This window comes from Stenella coeruleoalba (genome assembly GCF_951394435.1).
Source record: "Stenella coeruleoalba genome assembly, chromosome: 9".
Taxonomy (NCBI): Eukaryota; Metazoa; Chordata; class Mammalia; order Artiodactyla; family Delphinidae; genus Stenella; species Stenella coeruleoalba.
In genome coordinates this window covers 102224760-102249020 of record NC_137155.1, presented here as the reverse complement: position 1 = coordinate 102249020, position 24261 = coordinate 102224760, and the positions used below count along the sequence as shown (strand labels likewise).

The window sequence follows — 24261 nt, the reverse complement described above, 5'->3', positions numbered from 1 at the left end:
TGTAATCGGTTGTAACAGAGCCTTTACTTTTCTAGGAGCTTCACTAGTAACGTGATGACATGTTGAGTATGAACTGGAACTGTGCTTTGACGTGCGTTAATGTTTTCTTTTTCAGCCTTCTTGGGTGATTCTGTCCGTTCAGTGTGGAGCTCTTCTGCCGTATCCTTTGTGGGGAAGTGGGGCGGGAGGGGTTTAGTACTGGAGTGGTCTTCGCTTACTGAGCTGGCTCATTAGTTAGGGGAGGTGGTCTTGTGTTCACTCTGTCCCTGCTCTTTCCATCCTGTATCCAGGTGTGTGTACCTGATCCTTGTCATTACCCCTGGGGGGCCGGGGCGGGGTGGGGGGGACCAGCTGTGTGGAAGCAGCTCTAGGCTGGGACCCAAGGCCCAAGTTCTAGTTCTTCTGCGACTTGGCTTTAGGATCTCGGCTGGTCTGGACCTCAGTTCTGTTATCTTTGAAATAGATGGTTTTTGTGGTGTCTAGTTAGATGGACTATTTCTAAAATTCTAAGTCTGTGTGAACCAAATCATGAATTGTTTGAAGAATAAATTGGAGAAGAGAACATCAGGACATTTTTAGTTTTATATCACGCACCATTATTCTTTTTAATTCCATTGGTTTATTAATTCAGGACCCATGTTGACCACCTGCTGTGGGCCTGGTTCTGAAAACAGAGGGGTCGACAGGGCCTCATTCCTGCCCCCAAGGAGCTGCCCCGCACTACGTGTTGGTTCATTCAGCGTTTCCTGAGTGTGGCCCTGGAACTACCCAGCCCACATACACACTGACACACACTGTGCCGGAAGCAGGAGTGAGCCCTCTGCAGCCTGCTGTTCTGTGCTCTAGGCCTCAGAGTCCCTGTTTTCGCCCTGGAAGTGTGAAGCTTCCCTGCAGGGTCATTCCAGGCATAATCTGATTTTGGAGGTCACTTCTGTTAAGGTACCTGATACTATGCGGTCATGATGTCCTAGTGTTAGACCCGGGCAGAGGTGATGTTATTTACCGTGTTGTGTGGCTCTGCCAGGCATTTACTACTGAATCGATGCGGGTGGAGGGAATCTTCCTGTATTAAATGTGTATAGGAGACCTCAGATAAACAGAAAACACCTCCTTCCACGCAGTTCTTAGAGGACGTGCACAACTTACAGCAGCTCCAGCTCAAACATTCTAAGATTTCTCTTCCGCAGTCTGAAGAGTTAACGGAAATTGGTTCCTGGTTTGTTTTTGGCCTTGGTTTTTTAGGAGTTTGAGTTGTGTTTGTTTGTTTTCTTTACAAGCACAGGTGAAAGAAGACTGGGAGGGAAAGGGTGTTTTTGAGGATAAGAGGCTAGTTTTTCCTGGCCTGGATCGTGCACTCGCTACGCAAGGATTTCCTGAGAAGTTGTCACTTTGTTTGAGCACTAACTGCCTGTTTTCCCAAGGAAGGTTAAAGGAGCAGAAAGAACTCCTGAGACTCGGTTAGGCAGCCCACTCTTAGCCTCTGTTCATGTTTCCCCAGGTCTTTGGAAGTAGACAGTCCCTGAACTAAGGTAGGAGGATGGAGACAGAGCTTGGATGATGGGGCTGAAGGCGTGATGTTGGGGTCTGAGGAGCTCAGGGCAGCCAGGAGGCCCGAATCTCTGTGCGGTTTTCTCAGACCTGGGTAGGAGACTTCCAAACTGCTAGAAAATTTTCAGTCTGATCTTTTTTCTTAATTCACCTATCTCAGGAGGTGTACTTTTCTCCTGTAGGGAAAGAGAAGTAATACTTTAACCCATTTGAATTCTAGACACTCCAGATTCTTAAAAAAGTCATGTTTGCTTTGAATAGACCGTAAAGTACAGGCACCTAGAGGTCATGTCTGCTTATGGAGAGCCCTGTGCCCAGTGTCTGCACTCTGTAAGCTCTCAGAAAACGTGTTGAATGAATTTGAAAGTCAGAGCTTTAGAATTGGGGAGAATCTTGGGAGTTATATATACTAACTTTTGTTTTAACAAAGGGAAAACTGAAGCTCAGGGTTGTCTTGCCCAAATTCAGAGAGTTCGTGATGGTAATAAAACTAGAAGTCAAGTTCTTTTATGAAAGACTCTGCTGTGTGACAGAAGTAATCATGTTAAAGTAAACTTAAGACCCTCAATTTGCTTTTAAAATAATCACTATGCCATATGTGGTTGTGTACGTGTATAGGCATGTGTGTGTTCATATATGTGTATATAGTTAGATGTTTTTTCCATGAGTATGTTATGCCCATTTTATTGATGATATAAGTGGAGAGATTGGATTTGAAAATGCACTTTATGGAAAACCTCTCAGTTCTTTCTGTGCTGTCAACTTCTCTTTTTTCCAGTCTGCCCTGCACTCTTCTTTGGTCAACTTAAGTCTGTCTCTTTCCTAAATGGATTGAATGGGAAGCAGAGGGTGGGCAATGTCCAAACGGGCCAATAGGAAATGTCTCTTAGTGAAACAGAGCTTGCACTAATCTCATTTCATTGGTATCTTAATAACTGTAAAACAGAGTAAATGGCTTTTCTCCAGAGTCATGTCAGATTTTCTTTGGAATCACTGCCTGCCTCTCTCAGGTAAGCGTAGTACAATTAGTTTTGTGTTATTTACACATAACAGTTCTGAGTTTTTATATGATTGGATTTATGATGTATTTGTAAACCAGTGTTACTTACTAAACTGCATATTCAGTATGGCCTTATGACACACTTAAAATGATTTAAATATTCATACTTAGTCTTAAGACTTAGAGCTTTAATGGGTGAAAGTGGTCTTTCTAAAGGATTACAAAGATTTAAAACTTGAATATGAAAACATAGTAAAAATGAAATTGAAAGATGACAAGGAAAATTCATTCAGAAATAAAGGCAGAGAATTTTATTAATAAATAAGGGGCTCATGCAGATCAATAAAAGAAAAAAATAAGACCTCAGTAAACATAAACGAGGCAGAAAACTGAATTTACAGCTTTATAAAGAGGAATTACAAATGAGCATAGCAAAACCTTTGATACACTTTATAAACAAAGACGTGAACGCCTTAATAGCGCTGAGATAAGATTTTCTGCTTATCAAATTTGTAAGGGTATATTCGGTGCTGGTGGAGCTGCAGACAAGCTTCCCCTCTCCCGGCAGGAGTGCAGTTCAGTGCAGCGGTTTTCTAGAAAAGTTGAGCCAGGTCAGAGCCATAAAATAGTCTTTCTGCTTCCCCTGCAGTTCTCTTATGTTTAGAAGTTCATCCCAAATTGATAGAAATGAGGGCAGATTGATGCATAAAGGTGTTCAGCGCAGCTTTATTTATAAGAGGGTAAATTTGGAAACAGATGATCCACGATTTGGAAATGTTTAAGAAACCTGTTCTGTACACTTACATACTAATCTAGTTATGTAGCCAGTTGTGAATTTTGTTTTATGAATATATGTAAAGACATGGGGAATGTCTTAACTGGGGAAGAAGCCGGGTATAACAGTTATGTACAGTATTACATCAACCAGATATAATATATAGGAAATATCTGTAAGAGGGACCAAAATGTTAACGGCAGTGAATTCTGGGTAGTGTGAGAAGTGAATGTTTAATATTGTTTTATGGTATTCTGTCCTCTCAACCCCCTAGGTAAAAAACCCTCAAACAGTAAACGATTATTATGAAAAACCAAGTTGGTGTTGTTTAAACTCACTTTTTAGGTTACATGGAACAATTAGTAGCCATTGGGCAGGAAGAAGCAGTTTAAAGGGCTCCCATTTTCTCTGACCTCAGTAGGCCTCATCCCTGTCTGTAGTTCTTAAGGTGATAGTTTTGAGAAGGCGTTTAGTCTTCCATCCCCGTGGAAGCCTTTGAGAAAGGGTTGTATCAAGGATGTTAGATGAGACGAAAAGGGATTTGATCATAATCTTGCCTTTTTCTTACACCTTTGTAGTAGAGGATTATGGAACCGGGTAATATTAGCTTAATATTGTTAGATTGTCGGCCAGACTCAGCTTTTCATTCAAACGGTATCACCATGATCCCTTCTCTGTCCAAGCAATAAGTAAAATTAATTTTGTCATTGTGTTTTTATGTCTTGTAAATTCTGAAAGTTCTTTAAAATTATAAAATCCTCTGTTTTTGCTACATTGATTTAATAGAGATCCTTGAAAAGTTGGCTTTTTTTCCCTTAAGAACCAGAATTTTGCTGGTATTTGTATTTTTCAGCATTTTTCACATCTTTGCTATAAATGTATATTTACATGTTGATGATCTTTAAAGTTGGCTAAAATGAAAATCTTCTCACGATGGGTACTGTGGTTACACGTAATGTTTATTGTTTATACTCCTCTGTATGTTCCAAAGGTATAATAAATATCAGAAAAGTTTTAAATGAAGATACTTTATTGCTCCTTATGCATAAACACAATGTACTGTGGCAAAAGGTAAATTTTGCATTTAAGTATATTCGTATGGATTGGATTTCTGGGCTCATGATTCAGAGCCGCGAACCAGAGGGCGAGGAAGAAGCCGGGGCAGGGAGTCCTGTGGGTGTTTTCTGGGATCAAGGTCATAGTGACGTGGTACTTAGCGGACCTGACTTGGGAAACATAAAAGAACATCAAGAGCTTGTGAATTTAAAACAGGGTTTAAAGTTAGGGGTTAGACATGTTTAAATGTTAACTGGTTCTGGAGCACCTTGTAGCCTTGGAGAGAAGTAGAACCGAGATTACACGTCACGAAGGCTCTGGCATGTGTGATGGGTTACTATGCCGTGCACTTAACACCTGCGGCTGTGGCGCGCATGGCCCACGTGCAGGCTGTGCTGAGTCAGGGGCACGGGTGTTGGGGTGTGAGTTCAGAGAAGGTGGCGCCGCTGTAGACTGTGGGATCAGGAAAGCCTTGGTGGAGGCGGCAAGATGTGAGGGGCCTGAAACGGCGGGCGGAACTGGCGCGGAGCCGGATGGGGGCACAGAGGCTCGTGCGAGGGGACCGGCCTCAGAACAGGCCGTGTGGCTGGGAGGAGAGGAGGAGAACAAGCGCGCAGGCAGGCGGGCAGAGAATACAGGAAACTCGATAAAGTAGCCGCTGTTTCACTCTTCTTGTATATTTAATCTTGGACTGCAAACGCAGACGTTTGCATTAGAACATTTGGAAAACACAGGAAAAAAGGAAGCAGATTAAAATCACTTGCAGTCTTGTAGGTGGAACTGGTCTGGGAGCTCTAAGCAGGACAGAGGGCAGGGTAAGGATGGAAATGTGGACAGGAGGGCCAGTCACAGTCTTTAGGCTTGAGATGAGGATTTGGACCCAGGTTAGCACCGTGTAGAAGACGACGGCGTGGATCTAAGGAACGGCTGGGAATCGGAAGGTCTTGGTGACTTGGGGGATGCTGTGCAAAGGGAAGAGCCGGTGCTCACAGGGGGCCTCTGCGTGCAGAGCCTGTGGTGGGTGCTCCACAGGAGGCCACTAGGCAGATGACTTCCTTTTCCAAAGTAGGAACATTGCCGGACGTGGGAAACAGAGAGGACTCTGGCTTCTGAGGGAAGGTGATGAAGTCGGACTGAAGCCCCTCGCTGTCCGAGTGTCGGGCCTGGGAGATGCAGCGTGAGGGGCTGAGAGCTACTGCTTCGTTGCAGAGCGGCTAGAGAGGGGAACAGGTAGTCAGGAATAGAGCCTTGCGTAACATGTGGGGTTATGGGGAGATCCGGGGAGAAAGGGGACTTGGAAGTAGACAGAGATGGTGCCGGAGGAGGGGTGTTATGCTGAGGGACTGAGAATGAAGTCAGACATAGTGGTTGGTTTTATTGCGGGGACGGAGCAGGGCCCCAGGGAGCAGTGCGGAGCGACAGTTGGTGCCCCTCCATGCTGCTCGTTGACCCGGGAGCGGGAAGACGGCAGCGCGGGGCTCTGTGTCTGGCACACAGGCTTAGGGGTCTAGGTGGACCTCGGGTTCTGGGCTGAGGAGCTACAGGTGAGGTCAGTGGAGGAGGAGAACGGGGACCCCGTGAAGGAAGCGGGGGCGTGCGGGCGTCTGGGAAGCAGCCCGGCTGCAGGTGTTTCTCCGGGTGGGGAGCGGCTGGGGCTGGAGTGGACCAAGGCGGACGCAGCGAGTGCTCGGCGGAATTTTATAGCCTTTTAAGCACATTCGTTAGGAATAACAGAGTCGGTATGACCTTTATGGGTCAGTTACTGCACTTATCCTCACAGTTCGCCACTCGTGATGGTGAAAAGAAAGCTCTGCTTTATTTGAATAAAGATCATTCAGCTAAGACTGGGGAAGGCTTTACTTGATACTAGTTCATACGAAGAAGCCCTGGTTCAGAAAAGTGCACTGGGGACACTAGTATTTTGTGGTTGCTAAAAAATGTGAATTCAGTTGTGAGACATACTAACAAACGTATGTTCAGTGTGCAGCGAAAGGACTTCGGTTCACCAAATACGTGAGGATGCTTTGTGACGGGAACAACGCCCAGGGGTGCGGATAAATGAGGATACAGTTCCCCCCCTCGGGTGAGGGCACAGTCCAGAAGGGGAATGTCACATACGCGGAGCTGAAGCGGGTGCAGGGTGTGGGAGCAGTACCAGGAGGGGCGATCACGACAGTTAACCTGCACCTGGTAGGCCTCTGGAGCACCTGCACATGCGCACGTGCACACGGCAGGCAGGCAGGGCTCCAGCGCTGTGAAAGGACTGTTTGCTTGGTGGTTCTCAGTGACCTTCTGTCTTTTCCCGTCAGGGTGTTGATACAAGCTGGAGCTCTTTGTTGGAGTCTTCCAGAGCTCTCCAGGGAGAGGTAGGGAAGGGAGCTTGTGCCAGCAGAAGTTGGGAAGCACAGACATCACCTGCCTTCTTCTGAGCCGGTATTGATGCAGGCTGAGGCCTCTGTTGTAATGTGCTGGGTAGGTCGCGGGGACAGGTCACGAGTCTGATGGAGAGCCTGGCCAGGGTCCTCATTTAAATCTGGAGGACTAAAGAGATCAAAGCCTTTCCATTCTGTATCTCAATCCACAGATATTTCTTGACTGCCTACCCATGTGCCTGGTACTGTACTAGGTCCTGTCGAAGGTACCAGAGTGGAGGACGTGGTTCTCACCTAAGGCTCCAGTCAGTAGGATGGTAGCTCGCAAGCAAGACGGGACAAGGAGAGCTTGTGGGGCTGCAGCCAGGAGTGTCTGGCGGAGAGACCTGGAGAAGGAGGGCGCCCCCGGGGCACAGAGGGAAGCCCTTCCTCGAGAGGGACGCGGGTGGAGGTGTGGCCTCTGCTTGGGACAGAGGTGCACATTCAGAGGGGCAGCTTGCTGTGGGAGTGCAGGGGCCGTGGGCGCTGAGCCGAGGCTAGGGGCGGGGCACAGAGGCAGGGAGAGCAGCTCAGGTGAGGGGCCGCAGGTCAGAGCGCAGGTGTGGCAGCAGCTGGGAGCAGGACCAGGGCTGAGGCACACACAGATCAGGAAAGCCCGAGACACCGTCTGGAAACTTCCAGATCTCAGCCATAAGGTGTTGAGGAGACATCCAGGCTTTCTTAGCTGAGACCGTAGACATGTAGTTTAGGAAGATTACTTTTTTTAAAAAAGAAAAGCACTTTTCCCCAGTTATAAAATTAATGCTCTTGAAAATTTGGAAAATACAGAAAAGTATAAAAATTAGAATTAAAATGTCCCCATAATCCTGTCACCACTAGGTAACTGTCATTAACATTTTGGTGTGGAAAGAGCATTCTTAATTATGCTGATACAGATTCATTGAATGAGCTGGTTTGCGCGTTCAGTCATTTAACCCAAACGTTCGCCGATGAAGAATCTGGTTCTCAGAGGTTTTCCGAGTTGCTCTTAGCTGGAGTTTGGAGGCCCTGTGTCCATTCCAGGCCTCCCTTCTTCCCGATGTGATGTTCTTTCCACAGCAACTTCCTGTGCCCTGTTGAGACCCGGGCCAGGATCCAGGCCAGCAGGGTACAGGACTAGAGTTACTGCAGTCAGTGAAATAAAAATAATACCTAACTGATGGGTGGCCAGTCTTTGGGATAAAGCCATATCTAGATTATGGGTTTTCCTTCATTTTAGATAAAGATCATATAATGATTCATTAGAGTAACATGTATTACCGCGTAATTAAATCTCACCTCCAGAGGCTGCGGGATGTAAATGTTTTTGTGAAAGTCTCTAAGAAAAATAACATCTTCTGATCCAGTATCCTGAAATGTGACACTGACTTACTAAATTAAAGAGAGAGAAGATAATGATTTTTAAGGTGATTTTATAAAATTAGTGTGTTCTTGTTAGTATTCACAGAGTAGTATGGAATGCAAAACAATTTCTAGGAATATTTGTGAAATGGATGAGAGTAGCTATAGAATGTTAGATTTTTGGCCGGCTGAATAATGGCAGTTAACAAGGAAAAAACATGCTCTTTGTCAACACTTTAAAAAAATTAACTTGAGACAAAGTTCAGAAGTCTTAGCCATAATTCACAGTTTATAATAAGTTATCTAGAAAAAAATTGACTTAGAGGATTATCTTAGGATTAACACCTTTATTTTTCTTAAATGTTTCTTTTGTCTTTGAGACGCTAAAGTTTATTCTTTAGTAATTACGTTTGGTAGTAACCGCCCTTAGAGAAGCAGTCTAGAGCAGTGGGAAAATACAGCTTGGAGCCGGGTCTGGGTTTCCAGTTACTAGCTGTCATTTCTGTGAGTGTGCACCCCACCACCGGGTCACGGGGACTAGGGGTGGACGCGGAGCCCTTGGCACAGTTCCTGGCACATAGGAGGCAGGCAATAAATGGTAGCTGGTCGGTTGTTGTAGTGAAACCTGTTGTACCACGTGAGCCGTTACATCTGGAGTCTCCACTTCATCGCTCAGCAAGCATAAGAATTGTTCCTTTTATGCTTGCCTTACTTTCTGTGTGTTTGATACTTACGTTTTCCCCTGAGCTTACGCACCACTGTATTTTTACCTTTTATTTTATCCATTTCATAATTAGTATTTGTTATCCATTAATTATTAAGGAGTTCCTTAAATATGATTTTGATACTATTGTATGTAAACATTTTTAAAAAATGACACAGGTGGAAGATGGAGTGGTGTACTAGTTCTTTTTCCTATCATTTTTGTTATAGAATGAAATAATCCTCCATTCAGTCTCTGGAGTGTGGACATAAGTATTTTTCAATTTACTTGGTGACAAGGCAAAAAAAGTGACGATTATAAAACTCACGATAGGAGTAAAAGTTTTTATTATAACAAGCAAATAGCTAGAAGCTCATCTGTTTTTCCCACTAATACCCTTAGGCTAATTTCGTTCAGTGAAAGGGAGAAAGTAGATGAAGCAAAATTGTTATGCAGTCACAGTGTATTTTAATCATGAAGTGAGCGAGTAGGTAAGCAGAGGTGGAGCCTCCTGATGCAAGCTTGCTTTCTGGTTCCTGCCAGGTGTCCCCTGAGGACAGAAGCGCCCTGTGGGCTATGCTCACCTTCCATGGCGGGGGCTGCCAGCTGACTCTCGACAAGAAGTGCACGCACCTGGTTGTTCCAGAACCAAAGGGGGTAAGTGTCCCATGTACGTTCTCCTTTTGAATGTCATTTAAGTATTCCCGGTAATCAGATATCTTCTTTGAACTTCGTTTAAATTAACTGGATTCCGTTTTACAAAAGCTGATAACATTAGTTTATATTATTTATACACAGCTTCATTCCACAAAGGATGTGAGAGGATTATAAATTTTGTTTTGAGCCAGGTGTGACTTTTAAAGACAAAGAAATTTGGGTTTATTTCATGTTGAAAATAGGATAGTTTTTTGAATCTCTAAGAGTTTCCTTTCACGTCCACTGAAACTTCAGTTCATTTTTGTGAAAATACATATTAGTCCTCTTCACAGTTTTTTTAAAAGGCTTGTACTGAGGGTAATTATAAGCATGCATTTGGTGAAGTTCTCAGTGTACTGTCCTTCTTAGTAATCTGGAATATTTAAAACTGCGTTTATCTCCTTAAGCACGGGACTCTTCTCTCTAAGCACTGGAGGGCCGTAGGGCTCTGGGGGTCCCAGGTGGGGTCCCAGGTCGCCAGCATCAGCCTCCCAGGACTTGTTAGAACCGCAGTCTGTCCAGCCCGCCCCAGACCTAGTAAATCAGAACCTGCCAGGGAAGGGGGAGCCCAGGGAGCCTGAGGCACATGAAGTTTGAGAACGACCGTTGTGTGGAAATCAAGCTTTTTTCCTTCCATGAACATTTATAAATTTGAGAATTAAGTCTATTTATAGTAGGGAAAGCCTTTTGACTAGCTAACGTTTCCACGTGTCAGTCATTAGCTCCTTTTTTTGTTGCCTTCAGTCTGAGTGAGCGCTGTGTATGTTTCGCCCGAGTGCCACTGACTCACAGGAGGGGTGGGAGGCGTGTGGCCGGGCCTGGGCGCAGGGGTGTGGAAGGCTGACGCCCCCCCCTGCCAAGAGGGTCCCTTTCTAGGGCATCTGGAGCAGAGGTGGCCCATAAATGCATGCCGTTCATCATGTTCATTTCCCGACAAGAAAATAACCTGTTAGCCCATGAGTTTGCTTGTAACTTAGTAAGCTGTACAGTCCAAGGGGAGACTCTGAAAATTTGAGGTGAGTCTTAAAATCTACTTGAGTAAAAAATTATATTTTACATAACAATTTAAGAGATAAGTAGTATGCTTTGGTTAAATAGTGTAGGGTTTCTTTTTATATCAGTATTCATCTATGGCTAAAAATAAGTCATTTGATTTTAGGTAGCTAGTTTAAGGGGAATGAAGTCTTTATAACTTTTAAAACTATGAGTGAATACTTCTGAAGAGTCAAATTATAATTTGAGGCAGCATATGAATAGAGTGGATTTGGCAAACAGACTAGCTGACTACACACACACAATAAATGGCATTTTAAAACAAGTTCCTTGTTTTGCATTTTTGGATAAATTTATGGAGAGAATATATAAATGGCATGATGAAACTATCCTTTGTATTCTTGAATTTTTAAAATGTTTTAAATTGAGAAGAATGAAGGAGTTTCATAACAATCAATAGAAAACCCAAGTAGGTTGATTAGCCTTTGGAGGAGGGAGCTGGTTTCTGGGTGTAAGTCCTTCACCCCTGCTGAAGGGTGAAGGTGGGGCTGGGGAGAGACCCTGGGATCCTCCAGCCCGGCCGCCTGCCGACAGCAGGAGTGGATTTAGTGTGGGGCCCCAATTATGTGTTTTCTGGAGAATTGCTGGTATCCGAGGCTTTAGAGCAGGTGGGTCAGGTGGGTCAGACTCTGTCGGTTAACCGAGCCATGTTTCCAAACTTGTTTATTTTAAAGCCCTTTTATCATGTAACTCTCGTTTAAGATTCCCTGCTCATCTCCCTTTCCCTCGGGTGTTCCTTTCTTTCCGCCCTCTACCCCGCAGGAGCGCCCTCTGCCTGCCTGTCAGCGCCCCTGCCCAGTGTCCCCAGCTCACTGCTCCCACCAGACCCTGCCGTCCAGCGAGGCCTCCCTGCCCTGTGCCCACGGGACTTCGCGCTGGGTTTCTGTTGTATTCCTGTTGTGCATGTTTAACTTCTGTCCAGAACTAAGTCAGAAGCCTCGCTAGCAGAGAATTGTTGCGGCCTTTGTGTCTTAGGTAGAATGAGCTCGATAAACACTCGCCCACCTGACTGAGGAGCGTCCCCACGCTCCCAGGACTGCCCATGGCCCTGAAGGTGACCCGATCAGTGACACTTTGCACAGAGCAGCAGTCAGTGACAACCAGATTGGACGGCAGGCCGCCTGGCGTTCCTGAGAGTCTCTCGTAGGATTCCTAGCTGTGCGTAGCATTACCTGAAGTTGCCTTCGTAAAAGCGAATTCGGCAGACTTGAAGCCGACCTAAGACCATTGACACATGGTTCGTTGTGTCGCGTGTTCTCTGTCTAAAAGGGGTGTGAGCTTCTCCTCTGGGTAAAGTGGCAACAACAGCAGCTGTGTCCCTCTCCTAAAGCTCTTGCTCCGAGTGCGTACTTCTAGGGAATCTGATAAAACTTGCGGTTTTGTTTCCGTGTGTGTTTGTGCTTCGCCCGCAGGAGAAATATGAATGTGCTTTAAAGAGAGCAAGCATTCGAATCGTGACGCCCGACTGGGTCCTGGACTGCATATCCGAGAAGACTAAGAAGGACGAGGCCCTTTACCATCCTCGTCTCGTCGTTTATGAGGAGGAAGAGGAGGAGGAGAATGAGGAACCGGAGTCCCCGGAGGAGGCCAGCGCGGAGGAGAGGTTCAGCCCCGCCAGCTCTCAGGACGGCTCCCCCTCGGGTGGCCAGCAGCTCTCACCCAAGTCGAACGCTGAAAAATCCAAAGGGGAATTGATGTTTGACGATTCTTCAGATTCGTCACCTGAAAAACAAGAGAGAAATTTAAACTGGACGCCCGCGGAGGTCCCGCAGTTAGCGGCAGCGAAGCGCAGGCTGCCTCCTGGCCAGGAGCCCGGGTTAATTAACTTGTGTGCCAACGTGCCGCCCGTCCCAGGGAACGTCCTGCCCCCCGAGGTCCGCGGTAATTTAATGGCTTCAGGACAAAGCCTCCAGAGTTCCGAAAGGTCAGAGATGATAGCCGCTTGGAGTCCAGCTCTGCGGACCTTGCGAAATATCACTAATAATGCTGACATTCAGCAGATCAACCGGCCGGCCAACGTAGCACACGTAAGTCACTCTTTAAAAAACAAAAGATTTAAATACTGGATTTTACAGCCTTTTCAAATATTTATTTTATTGTCTTCTGCTTCTTCAGGACAAGTAACTTACAAGCAGTATTTATTTGCCTGAGAGCACGTCCCACGGTCTTTATCTGTGTATACGTACACGTGTACGTATTTCAGTGTCATAAATGCCGTGTGCGAGAGGGTGACGGCAGGCACGTGGTTGGAGGCCTGACTGCTGAGCTGGCACCAGGACGCCAGTGGCGGGCGCCGCCCCCGGAAACGGCTTCCACGCCTGCTCGGTTTCATTAGCGGTGGCAGCAAAGAGGAGCCTGCAGGCTGCCAGCTGTTCCTTGTTTGCTTATACCGAGCTCCACGGTAGACAAGTAGCGTAACATAAATTAATTCACTCGTTGACGGAGCCTTAATCTTAATTTACAGTTTTGTGATTGGAGCCTGTTGGTACGGGATGGACCTTGAAAGTTGTCGTAAATGTTTTTCACGTGAAGACGGAGAGGAAGTCGTCCGGGTGGTGTGGGCCCGTCTGCGTATCTGGGGCCCCGGAGGCAAGATGGTGAATGAGACAGACGGGCCCCGCCCTCCTTGCAGGTGGAGCAGGCCGACAGTCAGCATAGGTGTTCAGAAGGCAGTAATAAGGGGTCGGGTACTATGAGGGCCGCTGGGGGAGGAGGCCCCTTAAATTAAGCGAAGACTCAACTGCAGGCGGCCCTGGGCAGAGCTGAGGGCAGAGTTGTGGGTGAAGGGGCAGCGGCTGTGAAGACCCTGGAGTAGGCGTGACCTTGCCGTGTTCCAAGGCAGCGGTCTCCAGCCTTTCTGGCACCAGGGACCGGTTTTTCCGCGGGCGGACGGGGGTGGGGAGGGATGGTGCAGGCAGTGACCCAGGCGACGGCGGGCAGTGGGCAGCGGCAGGTGAAGCTTCGCCGCCCACCCGCCACTCACCTCCTGCTGTGCGGCCTGGTTCCTGACCGGGGGGTGGGGGACCCCTGTTCTAAGGGAGGAAAGTCACTGAGACTTGAACTTAGGTGAGTGGGTGGAGGTTGACACGTAGGGTCTTGTCTTCCATGTAAGGAGCCACTGGGGGGATCTCGTCGGGGTGGGCAAGTAGCTACTTCTTATTACGAGTCGCAGCACCACAATCACGTCTGATGGCGGGGAGGTTTTTAAGAGTCTTTATTGGTTAAAGATGCATGAAAAGCACTCTTCCTCCCCTCCGTCGGCTTCAGCAGTGACCAGTTGATCGTGCCTGGTCCTCGAGACGCCGGAGGGGTGGCATCCCGAGAAAGGCGGGCAGGGTGTGTGGGGAGAGACGGGGCTCAGGGGCTTCGGGGACAAGGTTCCGACAGTCGACACGAGATTCTGGGAAGACGTGTTACCGCAGCCGGTTAGGAGCCAGTGTAAGTTGACCCCAGCTTGGGCCGTCAGCCAGCGTGAGCACAGTGGGGCCTGGCCCAGGCAGGGAGGGGGCCGCGGAGAGCAGCCCCGCGGCGACGGGTACCTGGCAGCCCGGAAGGGAAAGCAGTTTTGGGGGTGCGGTGGCTTTGGTGATAAAGGCGGAGAGTGAGGTCACGCACCAGTCACTGACGGGCCGCGTTCTGCTCAACATGTTTAGTTTGGCCCAGATAATTTAAATTTGATTTGTTTGCCCAAATCGTGAGATTCTCCGTGACGACGGGGTTTCCGGGCTGTCTTGAGAAGTGGATGGTGTCGTAGAACGGAGCTGGCATCTGAAGTCTGAACGGTGCCTGTCCCTCATGGCCGAGCAGCAGCTGTGCCCTGTGGACTGGGGCTCCATCTGTGTGCTAACTTCCCGAACTCCATCCCGTCATGCTTTGTGTTAATCCCTCTGGTCCTGGAGGTGAGTTTGAGTCTGAAGGGGGATTGGCAGCGAGAGGCTGAGGGAACAAGGACGAGGTCCCTGAGATGAGGTGGTCAGAGAATGGCAGGGCCAGGCCTCGCCCGATGGTGTCACCAAGGCTCAGGGAGAAGGTGGAGCCCAGGAAAGAGTGGGCGCATATGTGGGCGCCTGGGCCCGCGTGTCAGCACCCAGCTCCGCAGGGGCCTCGCGGAGAGCGAGGAGGTGGTCGGAAGACGGAGCACGCGGGGTGGGCGGGATGCGGATGCCAGGCCAGAGGCAGAGCGCGGAGGGGAGATCAGAAATTGGGGGCGTGGGGAGGCTGGAGGGCCAGCCGGTCTGGAGAGGCGACCTGGGCTGTTCAGGGGGCCTGCCCTGCTGGCAGGCGGAGACCCACGTGGGCGCTGGGAGGATGGAGGAGCCGGTGTGCAAAGCCTCTTCCCCCGTCCTCAGCTGAGGAACGAGGAGCGGGAACAGGACGGAAGTGCGGAGCTGTCCGTTCACTGGAGGGTAGAAAGCACTGCTGGTCAGTGACTGGGCATGTCTTCTGGATTCCGCATTTTTCAAATACAGTGGATGTTGACTTAAATCCCAAGTTCCCTCCATTTGGATGTAGAGGTAAACTCATCTCATTGGAAATGGAAATGCTGACTACACCCGGAGGCGGGGTGGGCTGGGCGTATCTCTGCCTTTGCGTCGTCCTGCAGGTCGGACCTCCGCAGAAGACGGACCTGATCTACTCAGCCGCGTGCAAAGGCGGGACCAGTTCTAGCGAGGGAATGGTTTTGATCACTAATGAGAACGCTTGCGCAGAGGTCTGAGGGTTCTTCAGCAGTGTCAGAACACTAGGCCATTTTGCTGCTAGATGTGAAGAAAATGAACCTTTGAAATGTTAGAAATAAAAGATTTGGTTTAAAATTAGATCAGGGGGTTGAGGAAACATAGCAACCATCAAACACCTGTTTTTTTTGGGGTTTTTTTGGGTTTTTTTTTTGTTTTTTTGCGGTACGCGGGCCTCTCACTGTTGTGGCCTCTCCCGTTGCGGAGCACAGGCTCCGGACGCACAGGCTCAGCGGCCATGGCTCACGGGCGCAGCCACTCCGCGGCATGTGGGATCCTCCCGGACCGGGGCATGAACCCGTGTCCCCTGCATTGGCAGGCGGACTCTCAACCACTGCGCCACCAGGGAAGTCCCAAACTCCTGTTTAAATTGCAACTTTCTGGTGGTTAGGAGCCGTGTGGTGTGTATCGTGCTGTTCTATGAAAATGTTGTGGCTCTCAGTATTAAGTAGTTTAAGTGAGGACTGTGGCAACTATGAGGGAAAAATTCACAGTTGACGTTCACTAAAAATGGTAGTTGGCAGTGTGGCGAATCTTGTGCCCAAGCAGTTAAGAGTTTTTCTTTGATTCTTCAGGACTAACATAGGTTCTCGGCCAGAGGCAGGTCAGAGGGTTGAACAAGCCATGTGATGAGTGTGCAAGGTGTTCTAAGGGGCACCTCACACCCCCTGGCCTGCCGGGCTGCCCGCTCCCCAGCCAGGCTGGCCAGGTGCATGCACGGCTTTCCAGGCCATTGTCCACCTCTCAGCCTCTGAGAGGTGGCTGGGCTCTTGCCAGTGTCTCTGTCTGCTCTGAGTTGCCCTCCTGTTGCGTCTTGGCCTCCCCCAGCCCCTTCAGAACATGGTCGCCCACGGAAGGGGCCTCCAGCTGAGTCCTGGCCCCGGGTGTTCCTGCCGGCCCACCTGACGCCACCAGGAGCTCCCCTGGCCTGGGGAGCGGCAGTCAGGTCAGCCCTGTTCGTGATGGCAGACAGGCAGGCTGTATCAAATCTACCCTAGGCTTTTACTTCTGGGGGTGAAAGAGTAACATATGTACAAAAGTTTAAATTTTAAGGGTACCACAGGCTGTAAAGTGATGGTAACTCCCTCCCACCCCTGACCCCATGACCCCTCTGCCAGACCAGTGTCCTTTGTGTGGGCTCGTGGCCCATCTGCAGATATCCAGGCAGGGTCCCCTCCCCACTCCTGCCTCTTTTTTTTTTTTTTTTTTTTGCGGTACGCGGGCCTCTCAGTCGTGGCCTCTCCCATTGCGGAGCACAGGCTCCGGACGCGCAGGCTCAGCGGCCATGGCTCACGGGCCCAGCTGCTCCGCGGCATGTGGGATCCTCCCGGACCGGGGCACGAACCCGCGTCCCCCGCATCTGCAGGCGGACTTCCACCAGGGAAGCCCCTGCCTGCTTTTTTATGGAAATGTTAGCGGCCCAAATGCTGTTCTGTATACTTGTGCAGGGTATGTGGTGGGGTTCATTTCTCCCTCCACTTCACTGGGTATTTTTTAACACTTGGTAGAGAAGAATTAGTTATCCTGTTGATTACAAACGTGTTGAAAACTTTTCTTCCTGCTCAGAGCTCAACTTGAGGAGTTTTCAAAGTACCCAAAGAGTCTCCTTATAGAGATGTCTTACCTATAGGCTGACTTCAAAGACAGATATACTCAAACACTTGAGTTTAACTTATTTCAATTTTAATTTATTTCACCACTAAATCCAAAGTCTGTTGCTCTTGCAAATTATATAACCTTTATGTTTTGGAGTCTGTTTTAAGTGAAAGAGATATGTCAAAAACATATTTGAGATTTTTGTATAGGTTTGGTTTATGTGAAAGTTGCATTTCTGGAGTTTTATTTAAATGACAAGGATGTTTTTAATAGGGATAAATTGTATTGATTGACTTTTGGTAAAATCTGTTTGTTACTGGCTTCCTTGACTATGAGAAGTTGGCTTCCAATTTTTCTTACTTGAGCATGTTGGGAAAATTCATTGTATGACACGTTTCTTTTGTTACATCCAGCGCTGCGCAGGGTAGTAAAATGACATGGCGATCTGACGCTCAGCGAGCTGGTGTCTCCTGGTCCCGGTCCGGCCCCTTCCCGCCTTGCAGCTTGTTCGGCCCTCAGGCCGACTCCTGTCCCTGGGAGGGAGGGTGAGCTCAACCCTAGCTGGCTGGCGGCGGGGTTCTCTAGCTTGAGGTGTTCTGTTCCACGTGTGGAGCTCCCGTCACCTCTGAGGAAGGCGAGTGTACCAGCTGTGCTGAGGGCCTCTCGGCTGGGGGAAGGTCGACCACGCAAGCAAAACTAGTGCTGGTGTCTCTTCCGTCCCTCGTTCGTGTGACAGAGCAGGACGACCGCAGACGGGAGGGGCCGGCGGCTGCTCTCCAGGGTCGCCTGTGTCCCGTGCCTTCACAGGTCTTTGCGTCCTCCTCTGCCGGACCCCTTGCTCCTATGGGAAGCGGCAGCTGTGGGAAGGAGGCTTGGGTCAGGCTGTCCGGCTGCCGGTGCCTTCGTGGCCGGGCAGGAGGGGGCCCCGGAGGGACAAGGCCGCGCCCTGGGGCCGGCGAGGTCATTGTGGCCGAACACCCGTCCCTCTGCTCTGGAGCACGTTGGCCACTTGAGCTTGTGTCGGTCAGCTTTCACTCACATTAGCTTGTTCCACTTCACTGAGGTTAGTTTCACATTTTGGGGAAAATGTCTCACGATGTGAACTTACTTGCTTCACGGAGGCTGGTGATGCTTAGTGCACAGGAGACAACGGCAGCTGTGTTGGCACCGTCCGGCCCGCGAGCGTCTGGCTGACAGCGTGTAGGGTGTGCCGTCGCCCTCCTGATGAGGGCCGGGGAGCACATGTCAGCAGCTGCTGATGACCACCTCGCCTGATTTCTGTTTCCAGATCTTACAGTCCCTCGCAGCTCCGACAAAGACCTTAGAGCCACAGGTGAACCACAGCCAGCAGAGCCATGCGAATGCAGCGCTGCTCAGCCAGGCGAAAGTGGCCCCGGAGTCACATGTGTCACCACCGGCCCCGCCGTCCGTCCTGCACCTGCCGCCCCAGCAGGCCCTGCAGCTCCAGCAGCAGCCTTACCCGCCGCCGCCGCATCCGTTTCGGCCGCCGCCGCAGGCCCACCAGCCTCAGTTACCCCCGCAGCAGCAGGCGCTGCAGCACCAGCTCGCACACTTGCAGCAGCTCCAGCGCCTGCACCAGCAGCAGCAGATGCAAACGCAGGCGCCCCCGGCCCCGCCGTGCCAGCCGCAGCGCCAGCTGTTCGGACACGACCCAGCAGTAGAGAGTTAGTAATGTGGCTTCTTCCTTCTTTTTCTCCCAAAAGTCCTGTACTTACTTGGAGAGTGTTTGCAGGTAGGGTAAGGATTCATGCCAAAACAACTCTTAGAAAACGGGGAACGGGGGTCTCATTACCTAACAAAGGATATAGTTAGGAGGATGGAACAGTTAGATTTCTTTGGTACTTTGGGACGCCATACCCTGAAGTGAGCAGTGGCGTCCATAGACCATCAGGCTGCCGCAGGGACCAGCTGGGGATGCTCAGTGCCCAGGCAGGAGCCGTTGGTTTCGTGTTCTCAGTCACTTAACGTAGACAGGTGAGCAACTATGTTCGCGGCAGTGTGCCAGAGGTCCTCACCGTACTGGTGGATACGTGATGGCCGAGCGTGACTGGCTTCACGCGTTCACACTGAACTCTGCAAGGTGAGCTTGTTCATGTTTTGTGCACACATTCATGCGCTTGGGACTTCAATGCGTGTGATTCTATTCTAGTTCCAGAAGAAGGCTTCTTACTGGGATGTGTGTTTGCAGTTGCGGATTATCCCGAGCAGATGTCTGACAAGCAGCTGCTGGCCACGTGGAAAAGGGTAAGGTTGCTGAGATGCAGCTACAGATACGTACACCTACACACGCACATATAATACCTGAAGGTGTTACGGGCATTTCTATTAACACCCCCGGGACCTTGGGCAGATCCGCTGTTTGGGCTTCAGTTTTCCAAACTGTAAGTGGAAAAGGTTGGACTTTCTCATTCTTAAGATTATTTTCAGTCCTGAAATTCTGAGTGGCACGGATGACGTGTATATAACCGGGGGAGTGGGAAGAAGATCGGGTTTTGGTGCTCTCGGGTCGGGACCCTGGACTTGTACGTAGCTGTGTCATCTCTGTTCTCCAAAGGCGAGTGGCTGGAAGGGACCGCAGAGCCCTCTAGCCCAGGTGTGGAGCTGAGACCGTTGATTGATTCATTGGTTTGCACAGTGGCCTTTAAAGAAAAGGAGAAGTAAACGCTTTCTCTTGCAGTGCCACAAATCAAATTGAGCCCGATTTTCTTTAAAAGCATGAGTTTGTGTGCTTCAGATGCATCTGCAGTGGCTTCCCTGCAAGCACTGTTGGTGTTTAAGCCCCCGCCATGTGCCAGGCAGTGTCAGACCTAGGGAACGCTGGTGACTGAACAGGAGCGAGGAAACCGGGAGACGGGTGGAGGAGCGGCCGCACGCTCAGGTGACGGTGAGCAGCACGTTGGGTGCTGGAGAGCCTGGAGAAAGGTGCTAGCCGGGCGGGTGCTTGTCAAGCAGAGGACCCTGTCTGCGAGGCCGAGTAAGCGTTCAGGGGAGGGAGGGGTCCCGATGGAGAGAGTGGCGTCGGCAGGGCCGCGGGGCTGCGGAAGGGGCGCGGCAGTGGGAGAGCACGCCCCTGGGGGCGGGGTTAGGGTTGGGGTCCGGGAGTCACGGAGGGCCGGAGACTAAGACCCGACTTACCTGGCGCGTTGTAGGAACCGGAGTTTGCTCCCCATTGTCTTGAGAGCGTGTGGAGCGTGGGCAGGTGCGCGTGTGGCTGTGAGATGTTGGGCACGGAAGGCCGGGGAGGTGGCTGGGCTGGGGCTTGGTTGGGAAGCGCTGAGCACCCGAAGGAGGGCAGCCGCCAGGGGCAGGGGAGGAGACGCCTGTCTGAGAGTTACAGCGGCAGACGTTTTGTTTTTATTATGGAAGTGTAGGGGGTAATGATATTTAGAAAGTATCCTGAAGAAAAAAGTAGAACAAAATTCAGAGATACGAAGAGGTTTGCTTTCGGTTTGGGGGGTTTTGTTTTTGTTTGTCAGTTAAAAGGTTAGTCCGAGAGGTCCAAAATTAAATCCTGGAAGTTTGGGAACAGAGGAAATGAAGGCAAGAAAGTTGAAAGAAGGTCGCTTATAACTGAAGGGCGTTTCTGCAGATTGAAAGGAGAGAAGAGGGCGCTGTTCGGGCTGCCGTGAAGGTGCAACGTGTGAGGGATGCCTGGGCTCAGGGCTTGAGGATGCGTACCAGCGGGACCTGGGTGGGCGTCTGGCTCTCAGAGGCAGCCCGTGATTCCCAGCCCGGGATGCCGTATCCAGTCCGTCAGTCAAATGGGACTGTGGGATGAAGATATTTTCAGACTCCCCCAGTCAGAAACTGTGCCTGCCGTGTGCCGTGCCACCCAAGAGGAGGGTGTGGCCAAGGGTGGGGCTTGACCCAGAGATGGAAAGGGATTCCGAGGGTGAGGGTGCAGGGCAGTCCAGACAGGCGTGAGAGCTGGTGGAGAGGGACCAGCCAGCACCGGAGCGGGGGGCGGCGTCCGGGAGGGACGGCACGGGGTGGAGGAGACAGGTCGCTGGAGGGGCTGGACCGTGTTAAGCGGAGGTGACACTGCGTTCGTCTTCTGTTGCTGTGTGATGACTCCCCCGAGACTCAGTGACTTGAAACAACAGACACTTACTACCCCGTGGTTCCTGTGTGGGCTGGAAGTCCTGAAGCGGCTCGGTGGGTGGCTAGAGCCCTGGCCCCCAGGAGGCTGCATCTGAGGGCTCTGCTGGGCTGCAGGGACCGCTTAGAATGCCGCCCCCATGGCTCTTGGGGGGCCCCACCCCCCCGCCCCGGGCATCTCCAGGGAGCGCGTCCGCTCAGCATGGCGCCGACTCCCCCCGTGGCTTTGCTGAGGCCGCATGCCATCGCCCGGCGCGCTCTGTTGGTCTGGCCCACGCTCCAGGCCGAGTCCAGCCCTGGCCCCTGGAGGGAGGAGAGTCAGGTGACACGCTTTTGAGCCAGCACGTTGCATTTCTTTGAAGAGTCTGGGCAAGAAATAGTGAAAGGTACATGGAAAGCTAAGAAAAAGACAGACGAGAAGGAGGGGAATGAGGCATTTGTTAACACCAGGGAAAGCAAAAGTTGGTAGCAGAAAGGAACTTCGTCCCGGTGTGCCCTGATAGACCAGGTAGGTGGTGAGCTGTACTGTATTAAATCCCAAAGGCTGATTGAAATAGGGACTGTGATAGAACCAGATTAGGAAGGCGCACGTGCGTGTGTGTGTGTGTGTGTGTGTGTGTGTGTGTGTGTGTTTTAGTTTCTGGGGGGAAGGTGGCCTCCACAGTAGGAGGTTGTAGATAACATCTAAAGCTAAAAAAGAAATTGCATAGAATGTATTAGTTAGAATATATTAATAATTACCAGAAGGAGTTAAAGAGCTGGATGTGGCAACCTTAGGGGAGTGGAAAGTGAGTGGGGTACTAGCAAACTGCTGGTTTTGTCCTGGGCCTTATTAAACTATGTTTATGCGTCACTTTAGTCAACGTAAAAATCAAATTTTAAAAGTAGTAAATGGAGAGGAGTGGGTCAGGATGGCAGAGGAGAGCGACGTGGAGCTCCGCCCACTTCCACAGGTGCGTCAGAAATACGTGCACATGTGGAAACGGCTCTCACACAATATCTACTGAACGCTGGCAGAAGACCTCGGACTTCTGAAGGGGCAAGAAAATCTCCACGTAACCAGGTAGGACAAAAGAAAAAAGAAAAAAAGAGAGAGAAAGGAATCAGGATGGGACCTGTGCCCTTGGGACGGAGCTGTGAAAGAGGAAAGGTTCCTGCACCCTGGGAGGCCCCTCCCTGTCAGGGAGATCAGCGGGGACAGAAAGGGAGCTTCCGAACGTACAAAGAAGAACTTAACACCAATCCTTCTCAGACTCTTCCAAAAGACTGAAGAGGAGGGAACACTCCCAAAGACCTTCTGTGAAGCCACCATCACCCTGACACCAAAGCCAGACAAAGATGCTACCAACAAAGAAAATTACAGGCCAGTATCTTTGATGAACATAGATGGATGCAGGAATGCTCAACAAAGTATTAGCAAACCTAATCCAACAAAACATAGATGATAAGACCACGACCAAGTGGGAATCAGCCCACGTTCATGAGGATGGTTCAGCAGACACAGATCAATCAGTGTGATACAGCACATCAACAAAAGAAAAGACAAAGACCACATGATCATCTCAATAGATGCAGAAAAAGCATTTGACGAAATTCAACACCCATTCATGATAACTCTTACCAAAGTGGGTATAGAGGAACCAAAATATAATAAAAGCTACTTATGACAAACGCACAGCCAATACAATACTCAACAGTGAAAAGCTGAAAGCCCTCCTGCTAAAATCTGGAACAAGACAAAGATGCCCACTTCACCTCTTCTATTCAACATAGTTTTGGAAGTCCTAACCACAGCAATCAGACAAGAAATAAAAAGGTATCCGAATTGATCGGGAAGAGGTAAAATTGTCATTATATTCATATAACATGGATACATACAGGAAACCCTTAAGACTACACACAAAAATGAATTCAGCAAGGTAGGAGGAGGATACAACATACAGAAATCGGTTGCATTTCTTTATACTAATAATGAAGTATCAAAATGGGAGTGTGAAAAAAACAATTCCTTTTAAAATCATACTCCCCAAAATAAAATACTTAGGAATAAAGCTGGCCAAGGAGGTGAAAGACGTCCAGGCTGAGAACTATAAAACATTAATAAAGGAAACTGAAGATGACTGAAAGAAATGGAAAGCTAGCCCATGCTCTTGGATGGGAAGAACTAATATTGTTAAAATGGCCATACTACCCAAAGCAATCTACAGGTTTAATGCCACCCCTATCAAATTACCCATGACATTTTCCACAAGTAGAACCAGTAATCCTAAAATTTATATGGAACCATAAAAGACCCAGAATTGCCAAAGCAATCCTGAAGAAAAAGAACAAAGCAGGAGCCATGACCCTCCCAGACTTCGGACAATACTACAAAGCTACAGTAATCAAAACAGTGCGTGGTACTGGCACAAAAACAGACATATGGATCAGTGGATCAATGGGCACAATAGAGTGCCCAGAAATAAACCCACACACCTACAGTCAGTTAATCTTCAACAAAGGAGGCAAGAATATACAATGGAGAAGAGACAGGCTCTTCAGCAAGTGGTGTTGGGAAAGCTGGACAGCTGCATGTAAATCAGTGAAGTTAGAACACACCCTCACACCTACACAAAAATAAACTCAAAATGGCTTAAAGACTTAAACGTGTAAGACATGACACCGTAAAACTCCTAGAAGAGAACACAGGGAAAGCATTCTCTGACTTAAGTCATACCAATGTTTTCTTAGGTCGGTCTCCCAAGGCCGTAGAAATAAAAGCAAAAACAAACAAATGGGACCTGATCAAACTTACAAGCTTTTGCACAGCAAAGGAGACCATAAACAAAATGAAAAGGCAACCTACTGACTGGGAGAAAACCTTTGCAAATGATGCAAGTGCCAAGGGCTTAATTTCCAAAATACACAAACAGCCTCACACAACTCAGCCACAAAAAAACAACCCAATCGAAGAGGACCCGAAACACATTTCTCTAAAGTAGACGTAGAGATGGCCAGTAGGCCCACGAAAGGATGCTCAGTATCACGAATTATTAGAGAAATGCAAATCAGAACTACCATGGGGTACCACCTCACACAGGTCAGAATGGCCATCATTAAAAATAACAAATAACAAATGCTGGAGAGGGTGTGGAGTAAAGGGAACCCTCCTACACTGCTGGTGGGAATGTAAGTTGGTGCAGCCGCTATGGAGAACAGCATGGAGGTTCCTCAAAAAGCTAAAACTA

At 49.3% G+C, this 24261-nt stretch overlaps 1 protein-coding gene across 3 annotated transcripts in view; it reads left to right on the top strand.

Moving 5' to 3' along the window:
* PAXIP1 (PAX interacting protein 1) overlaps positions 1-24261 on the top strand; it is a 48044-nt gene that overhangs the window by 7413 nt on the left and 16370 nt on the right. For 2 of the 3 annotated variants that reach the window (XM_079932480.1, XM_079932481.1), the window contains exons 3-8: positions 116-159; positions 2495-2558; positions 9378-9491; positions 11996-12610; positions 18204-18600; positions 19086-19180. In XM_079932480.1, the coding sequence (XP_079788606.1) occupies positions 116-159; positions 2495-2558; positions 9378-9491; positions 11996-12610; positions 18204-18600; positions 19086-19180 (1329 nt within the window). The remainder of the gene's footprint in view (positions 1-115; positions 160-2494; positions 2559-9377; positions 9492-11995; positions 12611-18203; positions 18601-19085; positions 19181-24261) is intronic. The other variant, XM_079932482.1, reaches the window with a different exon arrangement.